General features: G+C 52.3%; 2 protein-coding genes across 2 annotated transcripts in view; one reads left to right on the forward strand and one right to left on the reverse strand.

Moving 5' to 3' along the window:
- Positions 1-875: 875 nt before the first annotated feature.
- The window catches only part of KIAA0319L (KIAA0319 like), a 41,892-nt gene continuing 29,415 nt past the window's right edge, over positions 876-13,352 (forward strand). The window contains exons 1-2 of the mRNA XM_059830974.1: positions 876-934; positions 8,027-8,199. Of these exons, the coding sequence (XP_059686957.1) occupies positions 876-934; positions 8,027-8,199 (232 nt within the window). The remainder of the gene's footprint in view (positions 935-8,026; positions 8,200-13,352) is intronic.
- NCDN (neurochondrin) lies at positions 2,528-6,254 on the reverse strand. The gene is made up of 6 exons (XM_009811386.2): positions 6,097-6,254; positions 4,695-5,681; positions 4,247-4,473; positions 3,843-4,067; positions 3,481-3,623; positions 2,528-3,158 (listed from the first exon to the last, which is right to left on the reverse strand). The coding sequence occupies exons 1-6, from the start codon at positions 6,196-6,198 to the stop codon at positions 2,722-2,724; spliced, it is 2,121 nt and encodes a 706-aa protein (XP_009809688.2). The 5' UTR covers positions 6,199-6,254; the 3' UTR covers positions 2,528-2,721.

Genomic DNA, 13,352 nt, shown 5'->3' on the forward strand with positions numbered 1-13,352 from the left:
GACGTTAGGTGCTGCCATCACCCACCTTTGTGGCACCGGAGGATCGATGCCCGCAGATGCCAGCTGCCGGCGGCAGAACCTGCGGTTGAGCTTGCGAAGCTCGGGGTGGCCGAGGAGTCACCCCGCAGCCTTTGAAGCCTTGGCCAGGCTGCTGGGGCACCGTCTCCCTTGCGCTGGGCTGAGCCGCCCCGGGCATGCCGGGGCGTGCACACCGGCACAAGCAGAGCCACCGGAGACGCCCACATGGCAGGAGGCCTCCACCAGCTCTGGTGCTCTCCCCTCCTGAACATGCTGTGCTCCCTGTTCTGGGAGCCCAGGCATTCCGGGGAGGGAAATCAGCCTTTTAGGGGTGCTCTGTCTGAGAACGTGTTTGGAAAGTGGTGTCCTGGGACAAGAGAGCAGTGATACTGCTCAAGGTGCCCCGGCATCTACACAACGCATCTCCTCTGGCATTTAGCCTGGTGACATCCCAGAGCAAGGCTGGTGTCTCATCCCGTCCTCTCTCAGCTCACAGGCAGCCAAGAGGAGCGTGTTTCATGGTACACAAAGAAACAAGCATACGATGAGCCGTCGGGGTCTCTGGGAGGGTGCAGCTCTGGCAAGGCATGGATGCTCCTTCCCACACCTGACGGGACTTTCCACTGAAGAGCGTGAGAATGAGGGACAGGTGCTCCTCCCCGGGAGGACTTCCCTGGGCTCCCGGTTTGCTCCCAGGGAGCGTGGCTATGCCGTGAGCAGGTAGCCTGCCTGGGGGTTAAAGAGCAGCAGCCAAAGGCCCTCGGCTCTCGGACTGCTCTGGTCTTGGATGGGGTCCTGCAGGCCCAGCCTGGATCTCCGGTCAGGTGTTGTGGAAGCTCCTACTGCTGCCCGCGGGGATGAAGGACAGCCAGGCCAGCACTGCTAACCGCAGCGAGCCCAATGCGGCGCTGGGGGGGAGAGGAGAGCACCCTCCTGCTGATACAGGCGCGTATCTCTCATTAGCACTAATGATAGCCTTTCGTTAATGGGAAGCCCACGCCCTTTGACCAGAGGCAGAACAGCATACGGGACTGGGAACAGTGGAAGGTAAAGCATTTGAGGGTTTGCGTGGTTTTTTTTTCTGACAATCTGAAATGCGTTTCTGACTCTTCCAACGCATTGATGTTTCCCCGTGGTGCAGGGATGAGGTGTTCTTGGCAGGATGGGGAGACTCTCCCAGCCCACGCTCTAGCAGAGTTATGCTCTTTTCCGAGGCCAGGAGGCTCATTTGCTTGTTTGGCTTGCATCGCTTTCTTCTGGTAGCACCTACCTTTGTTCCAACTTGCATTAACTTTTCAGGGCTGAGCTGGAAAGATCAGAAAGAGATACTTTTCCTGAGCAACGGCAGGCACCTCCTCTCCGGTTGTGTAAGGTTTTTGTCAAACGGTGAGCTAAAAATATGTATAAAGCAGGAATGCACCCAGACTCAGCCCCCCTCTTGAGACAGCTCCTCGCCTGGCTTTTTCTCTCCATCAGACGATTCCACAGCCCCCCGGAGGAGATTTGAGGGCAGCCAGGCTCAGCGCCTTGCCCTGGCGGGGGGCCATCCCGGCGAGGCTGCAGCTCCCACCGAGCTCCTCGACTGACACCTGGTGGAAAAGCCTTCCCGGGGCCGCCGCAGCCTTCCTCCGAAACACCGGGCTCCGGAATACCACCGGCCCGGCTGCTCTTCCTGGGGTTTTCCCCTCTTCAGGCTGGCGGGCTGGCAGCCCAGGCTGCCAAGTCATTTACTCCCCCGTTGTATAGGTGTGTATGTTTTTACATCTGGCCTTTCTCTTCTGTAACACAAGCTACTTCTGGGTCTGCAGGGAGCCGGCGAGGTGCAAGTCACGCGTTTCTGCGTTCGCAATCCGTCCCCGAAGGCTCTGAGAGAGCCCAGGCCTCCGCAGGTTGAACCCCTCGCCTTGCAGGGGTGGAAAACTCCCCCTGTACGCCCCATCCCTGCAGCGAGAGGGAGCCTGAGCAAACACGAAGCCTCACGGCCGTGGCTTCCGCAGGAGTTTTACAGGGCAGAACACTCAACAGCAAGTGGTGCTGTGAAGGCTTTCTAGGCATGAATCTGGGGTTACAGTCCCAGTCGTGGATATGAGCAGGGGGGGTCATCCCACAGCACAGCAAAAGGGCCTTGGTGCCTCTTCACACCAGACGGCCAGGTCTGTGCCAAGTCACAGAGTTATTCCCACTGCTAAAGGGAAATTTTAAAGCTTTTCCTGTTCCTGCCTTTTATAGCCTTCTATGTGTAATGCCAAGTTGCTTTACTAACATGTGCAGGCCTCTGATTGATTGATAGAAAATAAGGTGACATCCTGAAGGGCTTACTGTGACAAAATTGGGAGAGCACATTAAAGGGAGAAGCAGGCAACCTCCCAGGGCCCGGGCCAGAAATAAAACCCAGCACTGCAGGAGTTTGAAAAACGAAGCAACAAAAAACATCTTTAATAATAAAAAGTACTTTTTTTTTTCCAAAAAGAAATACTGACAGAAGGTGAAGCAGGTGCATGTTGAAAAGTTCTGAGGCAGCAATGGTTCTGCACATCAGGTCGTGGACAGTGCTGAGCTCTGCTGCAGCACTCCAGTTTCATAAAGTTTGGTCATTTAAATGTTGTTTGTCCCCATCCGGCACCAGAGGGTGTGTGAGACATGTTGAACAGATCTCGTGCAGGTGTCTGGCTTCATCTCCCACACCAGGGTGCTGCTGGCTCTTCACTGCTCAGACAGACACTGTTCCAAAGCTGCCATACCGTAAAGGTTGGCCCACTCCCTGCCGTGGTGCGACAGGATCACGTCCCTGCACGCCTTGCTGGCTCTGGCCAGCTCTACCAACACGCCCTGGAAAGCAGAGATGAGTTCAAAATCCACCGAGGCTGGAGCGACGCGGGCCAGTAACTCCGAGAGGCTTTCCAGCCACTGTGCCTGGAGGACAACTTGCGGCAGCCAGGGGAAAAGCGGCACACAGCCAGCCAAGGCCTGCATCCCCAGGAACCAGAGCTCACAGCTGTCAGCCCAGGCACTCGCATAGGCAGGTGACACGGTTGCGGCCAAGCCATCGCTACTGGGGTCTGCCTGGGCGGTGTGGGCCTGTGATAGGAAGTGAATGGCGGCTCCAAAAAACTCCTTGGCAGACTGGGTCCCCTGAAGAACTGGAAGAAAAAGAAAATGAATGACTCAATACAGAGCTTGCTTGGCCAAAGGAGGGATTCTTCGGTGGGTCTGTCTGCAGCAGGGCTTTTGGAGAGAGCAGAATACCATCCTCCTGCCCTAGAAATCTCTTAATCTCAGCCCATCGGCCTGCTGAACTTTCTGCGTATTCCTTGCTCCTCCAGGCTTTTGGTTTTGTAACTTTTCCAATGACAGAAACTGGACCTGCTTCCCTTCTATTTGCTTTTGCCGGCCTGACCACCCAGGCCTGGTCTCTGCCCGTGCAGAGCAACGTGCAACTTTGCTAGTGGGAACTCTTCTTACCTGCTGAGCTTCCAAGGATCCTGGCCATCATCAGGCCCAGAGTGGCAAAGTTCGCTGCTAGAACCAGACGATCTTTCCGGGGCAAGAGAAGTGGAAGAGACTTCAGCAACATGTCCATCAAGGAGGAAAAGGTTTTGTCTCGCCTAGAGAGAAAGCAAACCCTGAGACACATTTCCTGAGCAGAGCCAGAAGCACCTGAAAATGGCAAGGTTAAATGCAGCACCAACAAAGTAATGTAACTGGTGTTGAAAAAGGGACATCCCTTTTTCAGCAGTGTCTTAAAAGATCCTGCAAGCTCATTTCACAATGCACCCTCCTTCTTCCACTCACAATCTTAAAGCAAGCTCCTGCGGCTCTGTTACCTGACGAGGTCGGGTGCAGTCACGACCAGGTTAAGGAAAATCCCACAGGCAGTCTGTAGACTAATCTCAGTGCTTGTCAGTGGAGTCAGGGAGCCAGGCTCGGAGGTCAGCACCTCCCACTGATGCAGAAAGTACTCACACAGCAGTGCTGGTGCCCCTTCCGAGATGAGGATGTCCCGGGGCCTGTCCTCTGCTGTTAAATGGCAAAAGCCAGGCAGCAGAAATCTGGAAGGGAAAAGAAATTGGAAACACAAGACAGAATGGGTCTAAGCCCTGCATTTATATCCACCTCAGGGGAAAAAAAAAAAACCATGGAATTAGCAGTGTGGGGAGAACAGAAAATAGAAAAAGATTTGAGCAGGTTTGTGCTAAAATGCATCAAACTCTGTGCTTGCAATACGCACCTCAGAGCATCCCGAGGTAAGCCAGAGCCCTCGGTGCTGACCAGCTCCGGCTGGGGAAGACTTGCAGCTGGGCTACCCTCTTTGAAAAGCTTCTTGGCATAACAAACAAGGAAAGGCAAGAGCTCACAGATTTCCTGCTTGAGGGAGGATGTCTCTTCTGCCATCCAGGCTCCAAGGATTCGAACAGAAGCAAATACGAAAGGATCTTGTAGCTCCTCCTGTTTAACCTGCATGCAGAAGAAAGCAGACAGAAAATTACACGTTAGGGCCACTGGTCTATCGAGCTACCGCAACTATGAAAACCACAGTGGGCCAAGATGAATATTTTGCTCTATGCAGCTACAGCCATAAGCTGCTGAGCACCCATTAAGCGTCCCAGTGAACAGCTATCAAAGCCTCCCAGAGAAGCCCACAAAAACATGTTCTTTGCCTGAAAGCCCTGCATTACTTGTCTCAAGTAGAATATTACAGCTCCAAATGCCTCCTCCATGATCCTCATGAGCTGCATTTTCTGCACATCTTCTAGCAGCGGTTTCTCTTCTCTCAGGCACTCCTGGATCCCCATCTCAATAAGGATGTAGCAGGCTGTTACCACTTCTTTTTTCCCCTCCACCTCCAAGGGATCTGGCTCCTCCAGGGTCAGGCGGACCTCCACACAAGCCAAGTTCACCAGCAAGGCCAGGAACTTGCTTCCAGCACTGCCTGCTGGGATCCACTCTGACCCACAGGCCTGCACGAGGCAGGCAGCAAGCTTCAGAGCAGGGTCCCGCTGCGACTGGCTGAGTTTACTGCCCAAGATGTTAGCCAGCCCTTTGTAAAGTCTATGGAGGCACTCACAGCCCTGTGAGTCCTGTGTGAGGGGTGGCGACAGGGGGATGAAGCGAGGCAGGACCTCACACAGCTCAAATTTGGTCATGTCTTCAGCCTTGAGAAAATCATCGGAGAGCTTGCTCAGCACAGCCAGGAGGTGTGGAGCATCTCTCTGCCAGCACTTCGCCTCTGCTATGGCCAACAGCCCCAAGAGCAGTGTCAAAGCACGGTCAGAGCCATAACCGCAATTCACGTAGGCCTGGCACAGGGCAGACACCGTCCCTTTGGTCACCAACTCTCTGGGGCCCCTGGTAGTGGCCATGACAGCACTCAGGCACTGGTATACATCATCGATCATGGACGTGCTGTCCGGATTGCAGGGGGAAACCAGGATGTCGTTGAAGGTTGGGATTTTGTTCAGGATCTGGGAGTGACCAGCTAACTCTGGATCGGTGCAGAAACATGCCAAGAGAGTAAGGCCCAGTGCCCGGAAGGTGTGCTCGGGGCAGCCTGCCGGGGGCTGCCTGGAGGTGAGCAGGCGATTCGGAAACGTGAATCCAATTGCGTCAAAGATCTGGCGACGGGTCTTAGCGTCTACTTCTCCAGCTCTGACGGCTTTGGTCACCTGTAAGGCAAACCAGGGGTGAGCACGCAGCACAGCAAGAGGCTTTGCTAAATTTACAGGATTGAACGGGGAAAATAAGAAGCCTGAACAACCTTCATTAGTATGGAAAAGCGAACCCCTAACCACTGAGCTGGGCACTCGGTCTCAAGTGCTAGTCCAGAGCTTTACCAGGGTGCTTCAAGACCACGGCAACGCTGACTAACCCCCAGCACACCCAGGCCAAGGCCAGGCTCCCTCCACTTTGCTGACGGGAAGACCAAGGCATTGAAGCACCTCGCCCCGAAGCCCTCAACGCCAGCGAGCACGGCTGCAAAGGCCGCTCGGGCACTCTCGTTTCCCGCGGCGGGGTTCGCCTCCCCCCTGCCCGTTCCTGAGGCGATGGCGCCCACGGCGCCGCCCCGCAGCCGTTCCTTACCAGAAGCAGGGCTGCGAACTGCTCGCTGTCGTTTCTCGCGTCTCGGAGCACACCGAGGCACCTCTTCAGGGTCGAGTGTCTGTCTCCGGAGTCCGAGGCCATGGCCCGGTAGGTCGGTTTACGGACAGGGAGTGAAACCGGCGCCGCTGAGCACCCGGGGTCCCTCAGCCCCTTCCCTCACCCGTGTTCCGCCCGGCCGCCCCCGACCCACTGCGGCCTCCCAGCCAATCCGCGCGCCGCCGCCGCGCCGCCGACCAACCGCCTGTCGCCTTGTTGGGCAGTCCCCGAAGCCACCGCCTCCGCGCGGCCTGTGGGCAAATCACCTGTGGCTGCGCGGCCTCCTCACCCGCTGGCTGCGGGAGGGCGGCCCCGCCCCGCCCCGAGCCCGGACAGCCGGCTCCGGAGCCCCGGCGCCGCCCGGACAGCGCCCGCAGAGGCGGTCCCGGTTCCGGGAGGCGGCGGTTCAGCTTCCGGGTGAGGGGTGAGCGGGCGCCCGCCGCTGCCCAGGCGCCGCCGCCATGGCCGCGGGGCAGGAGGCCGCGCTGCCCCCCGGCCCGCCGCGCTGGAGGCCCGGCCCCGCCCGGCGCCCGGCCCCGCCGCCCGCCTGAGGCTGCCGAGGAGCCGCCGAGCTCGCCTCGCCATGCGCCCCTGGTACGTACCCGCCGGCGGCCCGCTGCGCTCGCTCCCTCCTCCCGCCCGTCCCGCCGGGGCCCTGTCCCGGCCCCGGGGGCGCGGACAGGCCGCGGGCGGCCCCGTGCAGGGGCCGCGGGGGGGACTCGGGCCGGGCGCGCCGGGGCCTCCGCCCTCGGCCTGTCCTGTCCCGCCGGCCGGGCCGGTACGGGGCGAGCCCGGCTGGTCGGCGCCTACGCCCCGGCCCCGAGTCACCTCGTCCCGCGTGGGCAGCCCCGCGGGAGCCGGGTGTTTGTCTCCGCAGGGGCCGGCGGAGCGGAGACCCGGGCGGGCGGAAACTTTCCTTGACGACCTGTTGGCTGAGCAGCCGCGGGTTTACAGCTCCCGTCCTGAAGTTTCCCTCCTGTGTCCATCCCTCTCAGTGCTCCTGCAGCTCAGGCTCTTCGCTGCCGGGCGCTCGGGTGACATTCCCTCCAGGTTTAGCAAACGATGGATGTTTGAGCAATGCGCTGATTGATAGAGCTCTAACGATATTCCCTTCTGATTCTTCAGAAACGGCAGCTTTAACTCCTTCTGCCTGATGGTGCTTCTTTACTCTTTGAAAACAGATAATATTTATTACTTGTGAAATAATTATGTTTTCATATCACATCACCGAGAGCTTATTTAGATTTCGGTAACATAGGAAGCTGTAAAAGAGCCTTTGGCATTAGAAGGGCTGAGAAGAACCATCAGTGCTTTCGTGATCTCTGCCCTGCGGAGCAAAATATGAGGCAAAACAGGTCTTCAGCTCCGTGTCTCTCAGCATTGCTGTCGTCTTGTTTCTGTTTGTTTCTGGCTGGTACCAGCCGGCACCAACATGCAAGCGATGACATCGCCAGGCAGATGTGCTGGCTTTATCAGTGCCAGCGTTGCGCTCGTGGCGCTGGCTGGGTGTCCGTTCCCTGTGGCGTATTTGGAACTGAAATCTCCCGGTTGCATCTTTGGAGTCCAGTAGGCTGTGATATTAGATATTTGGCCACTGAAAGTGGTGGGCTCTGGAGGAGGAGATCACAGGGGTGATGGGAAAGGCCACGGTGGTGGCCTGCTGCAGTTCAGCGCTGGAAACTTTGCTACTATGGATTTCACTTTAGTATCATATATTGATAGTTGCTTAGCAGCAGCTGGACTAAGTCACAGCAGGTAAGGTAAGACATTCCTTTTCCTCCACAAATGCTCCATGCTCTTCATAATGTCAGCTGAATCTGTGCAAGAACATATCAATTGCTAGTGGATGTTTTGTGTTTCATATCTTATATGTTTCTAGAACCCCGCTGCTGCCCACAAAGGCCATGGAGAAGAGGTTGGAAGCCAAGTTCAGCATTAGCGCCCGATTTCTGTCGCGATACTGCCTGGGAAAACCTGCAAGGGAGCTGAGAAGTCTGCAGCTGTTCTACCTGTGTGCTTGCCTGTGTGCCTTGTGCTCTTCAGCAGGTGATTCTTCTGTTCTCTCTGGGGCTGTGTCTATACTTTTTATGATATTTATCCCTCTTGCTTGTTTAAAATATTCTGAGAGGAACATGAAATTATTTGCTGCTAGACATTGGAGCTGGTTTAAAAAACAAACAATCCTCCCCCTTAATAGTTACTAAATGAGCATGACGTGGCACATGAGGGGTCACTTCTCATAGCACTGTATTGCTCTGATAACCAACCGCTATTCTGAGTAACCAAGTGGTCGGCAGCAGGGTGTCTGTCTGTCCCACGCAGCTGCTGTTGTGCACCTTTGCACGTGGTGCTGGCGTTCGGGCACTTGCCTGTTATCTCATAGAGAGCTTTCTCTGAGCTAAGAATCTTTTTTTTGCAAAATGAACAAGTGATACTCCGGAAAATAATTTCAGCTAAGGAATACTTGAAGCAAGTTGGGAAGGCAGGAACGTTTTTTTAGCCCTCAAATGTCTAAGACTCTCCCCAAACACAGTATGTCAATAGTCTGTATTTGCCTACAGGCAATTGTTATGTTTGGTTTTTTATTTCCTGTTCAGACTTCAGTAACCAACCTCCTGCTCAAGTAAATAACCAAGTTAGTGGCTTGTATGGAAGTTTGTGTGGATTGCGTGTGAGTGACTTTATTTAAAAAAGTTCAGATTCTGACTTTTCAGAGCAACGTGTTAAGTTCCTGGGAGTGTTTTGAGGCCACATCTCCACCAAGAGGTGGTATTTTTCCCATGCATGCATGTAGCATTCACCAGATCTTAGTTAAGAAAGTTTGTTCTGTGCCTTTTTTTCCCTCTTTGTTCAAGTTGCAGTGAATTCTAGGCTCGAGGCAGTGGTGACCTCAGTATATATCAACCTGTGTGACAGCTGCCAGCTGCTTTCTTTTTGCTGGAAGGTTGCTATGTCTTAATGGTAGCGACATTTGAAAAGGGGGTTGTTTTGCTTTGTTTCTTGGTTATGTGGACACGTTCTCTAGGCTGCTGCAGCATCTCTATTGTTTCACCAGGCCTTCCTGGACACTTATCGAGTGACAGATTTGATTAAACTAATGAGCTGTGTGACCTTGATCTGTTAGTTTGCAACCTGAAAAGACATATTTGTACTCCTGGTCCTAGCAAAGGGTTCTCAGCACTGTGTGTTTGGATGGTGTGTCAGGTGGATCGTGTGTTCCCTTGTAGACTGGGCTTCCTGCGTGGCGTTTCCTGTCTTTACTAATATCTTAGAAGTCTAGAGCTAGAGCTGGGAATTCTGTGTCACTCTTAGAGGGTGTTCCGGACAGTGCTGCAGTGTTTGAGGGCTGATACGCTTGGGAGTGTTAAAACCATGAAGGCTGATGCATGTGTGGAAACAAATATAATATATGTGACATAGTTACCCTGATGTGGACACTTTTGCCATTGTGGAGACTTTGTTCTTTTGGTCTTGTTTGTGTCACTTAGGCAGGAGAGTTTGTTAAACTGGAGAGAAATTATGGCTGTCTAGAAATTAGTGTGATTATGCAGAGTTACGTAAGAGGAACTATGTTGACATAATTGGTTACATGTGACAGATTTAAAAAGTCTATAAAGTCTTTAATCATTAATCTGATATCAGGAGGGATTAACTGCCTGAGCAAGTCTGTGAACCTGAGCTTATTAATAGAAACTGTTCTTGTCTGTTCCATTCCCCTGCTGCTCAGCAAAGCTGTGAGCTGCATCGCTGGGACAGGAACTCCTGAGTTCCTGAGAAGAGCGGCGTTTTTTGTACTGACGTACCAGGGAAGAAAAAAATGACAAAAACAATACTGAGAAATGACTAAGCACACCCACTGTGCAGGTTTGTGTTGGGCTAGGCTGGGTAGGCTGCTGGGGCTTAGGAGGGAACTCGTCCTTGGGGATGTTCCTGCTGACGGGTTTCTCGTGCTTTTCTCTGAAGCTGCTGGCATTGCTGCTGTCAGTGACTGGATTTACTGGCCTCTGTTCTGACCCACCCTACGAGTTCCTGCGTGTGGCTGCTGCGTGTGGCTGCTGCGTGTGGCTGCTGCGTGTGGCTGCTGCGTGTGGCTGCTGCGTGTGGCTGCTGCGTGTGGCTGCTGCGTGTGGCTGCCTAGGGTCCAGCAGAAGGAACTGGAAGGGGCTGAACAGGCTGCTCTCTGAGTAAGCAAGAGTTAGTAACTCTGCTGGTACTCATAGCTGCCTTCTCTTGTGTGGTGCAGGTCCATGTCTGCTTACTGCAGGTGCTGCACCAGGTTCTGTGGGGATCCCCATTTACAAGACTGCAAATAGCAGCGTGTGGCTTCTCGACACGACGGTTCATTTGGCCCATAGCGTGTTCCTGCCAGGACTCTCAGGGAGGAAGTCTTTTGTGAACAGACCAGGTGAATTTTCCTGGCATAAAATCTTTCATCTTTCCAGAGATGAAATGCAAGTGTAGACTGAGGAGCTCTGCTTTCTGCCATGGCACTTAAATAAAGTTGTGTGAATGTGTGATGCCCACCAAAGACCACGGGATTTGCTTAGATGAAAATCAGTATGGTTCTGTGGAAAATGTACATCTAGAATGCTGGGCTGGTGTGTTGTGATATGCCTGCTCACTTCCTTTGTTCCTGAGAGTTAAATGAGTTTTAAGTTATCCATGTACAGCAATTCAGGAAGCATATTGGCTAATTTCAATAAACATATCCTAGGTGGGCATTAGCAGAGTTTTGGAAATGAAATCTGGCCAAAGTATAACTCAAATCTCTCCATCTTGGTTTAGCAGTGGGTTAAAAGAGAAGCAGAATGCTCTCAGCATGGTAGTGTTGTGTCATCTGGGCTAAGTCATGGCTCTGGCATACCTAGGAGATGCTTATGGGGATTCAGGTTTTACATTTTAGGTGAATAAATATCATACTGGTGTATGTAGTGATTTTTCACAGGGGATATCTTCCCTGGGCAAACTTTTCTTTTAAATATGCCCTATTCTGTTTGTGCTTTGTTTTAAACCTGTTACTAGAAAGCCGCTGCCGAATTTCGCTGGGTTCTGTATCAAGTCTTAATTTGAGTGGTATGCATGAGCCAGGGCTGACACCTGAGAACAAGCACTGGTTGAGGAAGAGGAGGGGGAATTTTAGGGATGTGGGAAGCAGCACATTTCCTTTTCGCCCAGGATCTATTAGGGAGAGTGCTTCACCTTTAACAGAAAGGGAATTTTTTTAGGCTAAACTGAGTCTTAATGGATAAGAGCCTCTTGAAATTCATGACAATAGTGTTATTCTTCCATTTACTACTTGTTTTTCTAAGTCTGGGGGGTCTGTGTACACACACACTCCTTTTGTGTGTACATCCCCCGCCACCCCGTACTCTGTCCTAATTCCAGGCCCATCAGATTAGTGCCAGGTGCTTGTCCCTGCCTGTGCGCGCAGTCGTGTCAGGGTGACTGTCAGTCCAAGCACTTCAGAGGTTGGTTGTTGCCCCGGGCACACAGGCTGCCGGTCTGGGTCTGCTTGCTCTCGAAGGAAGTGCCGCGTGTTGATGAAGTGCGACAAGGATGGTGCTGATTTTAAAGGTGCTGTTGTCAACTTCTCTCTCTGTTGAACACATGCAGTGTTTCATTTGCACGTTGCAGCTGGACATTTCTTGAGTGAAGAGCTTCCCCTCCTCCTGTGCCATCGTGGGTTCAGGCACCCACAGGGAGCTCTGGTCCCCTGTGACTTGGTCACAGATCTTGACCAAGTTCTGCATTCTGTTGCAGCTGATGCTAGCATTCCCGAGCCTTGTCTTCAAACTGCCTTTGCTGAGCTGGCTTCACAGTAAACTATAAATAACACTTTTGCTTCCTGCTTTCTGATGTCTCAAAAACAAACTTGTCCTCGTGATGGTGTGAGTTCCCTTTTTGGGTTGAAATTCTTGGTGTAGCAGGAGATTCCACACAAAAGGTACATGAATATGGCTGTCACCCTTTATTTTAAACAAGTGGCTAATCCATTCTGGGTGAGAAAATCATTGTATGTGGATACCTTTAATGGTCAGGAGTACAAAAGCTGTTAAACCTACTGTGGTGTTTGGAATAACTGAATTACAATGAAATATGTCCTCCGTCTTCCTCACTGGCTTTCTTTGGTCATACAAGGTTATCCAGGTCATACAAGGTTATAAAAGTGCTATGACTTTCCCATTTGTCCTGCACCTGGGGATGGTGCAGGAGGAAGGAGAAAGTCATAGCACTTTTATATCACTAACTATATCACTAGCTGTGATTCAGAGGGTCATAGTTCCTTTCCATCTCAGTAGTGTGAGGTAAGTGTCCTTGTGGCTGGAGTTTAAAGTCCTGAAGTCAAATGCTTCAAGTAGCCTAAAACAGGCAGAGTGGAAGACACCTGCATCCGTCTGTAGTGTTCCAGTCTCACAGTGTTTTCCAGGATTGGTGCTTCATGAGGTTGAGGTTGACGACTGCTTGTGAGCTCCAGACTCGATCAGAAAAACACCCCCCCCTCTGCATTTCTGTCTGTGTCGTGGCTCATACTTGGGGAGGTTATGTGAGCCCGCCGCGGCTCAGCAGGGCTGTCGGAGTTGTGCTGGGCAGTGGGGACCTTGCATGGTTTCTTTCAAGAATCATAAAACTCACTGCAGTGCTGTCACTGTTACTTTTATTTGGTGGATGATGACATGGAGATTTTTTTGTGGCCTTTCTCCTGTGCCCCAACATATTCCATCTTTAATGTGTTCGTAACTTGGAAGTGACAGGAGAAGTGGGGTGAGAATTATTCTCAGGGGAGACAGTCAGACAGATCAGTAGCCTCTACATCCACACTTACTAATTTGTTTAGTTCCCACTGTAGCAATGTGGGTATAATGCAACATGAAATCTGTATTCATTTGGAGTTACTGGAATAATAGTATGTTATTGAACCTTTCTTTATGTGCTGTCAAGAAATGGGGATCAGGGTATTATAATTTAAATTCAGACTTCTTTATTTTAATGGAGAAAGAAGTTTCCCATTTGTGTTGTGTTCAAGAACTCTATTCTTGACAGGCAGGGAGCCAAATCTGGAGCGTATTCTCCAACTGCCCCACTTAGAGTCCAGCAGCATAGTTTGTAAAGTAATCTTCCAGTGACCTATTATCCCTTGGATGCTGAACACAGCACAGTGTAACAGTCCCGTAGGTCATTAGTCTATTTTTAGGGAGTCC

This window comes from Gavia stellata, chromosome 29 (genome assembly GCF_030936135.1).
Source record: "Gavia stellata isolate bGavSte3 chromosome 29, bGavSte3.hap2, whole genome shotgun sequence".
NCBI classification, from domain to species: domain Eukaryota; kingdom Metazoa; phylum Chordata; class Aves; order Gaviiformes; family Gaviidae; genus Gavia; species Gavia stellata.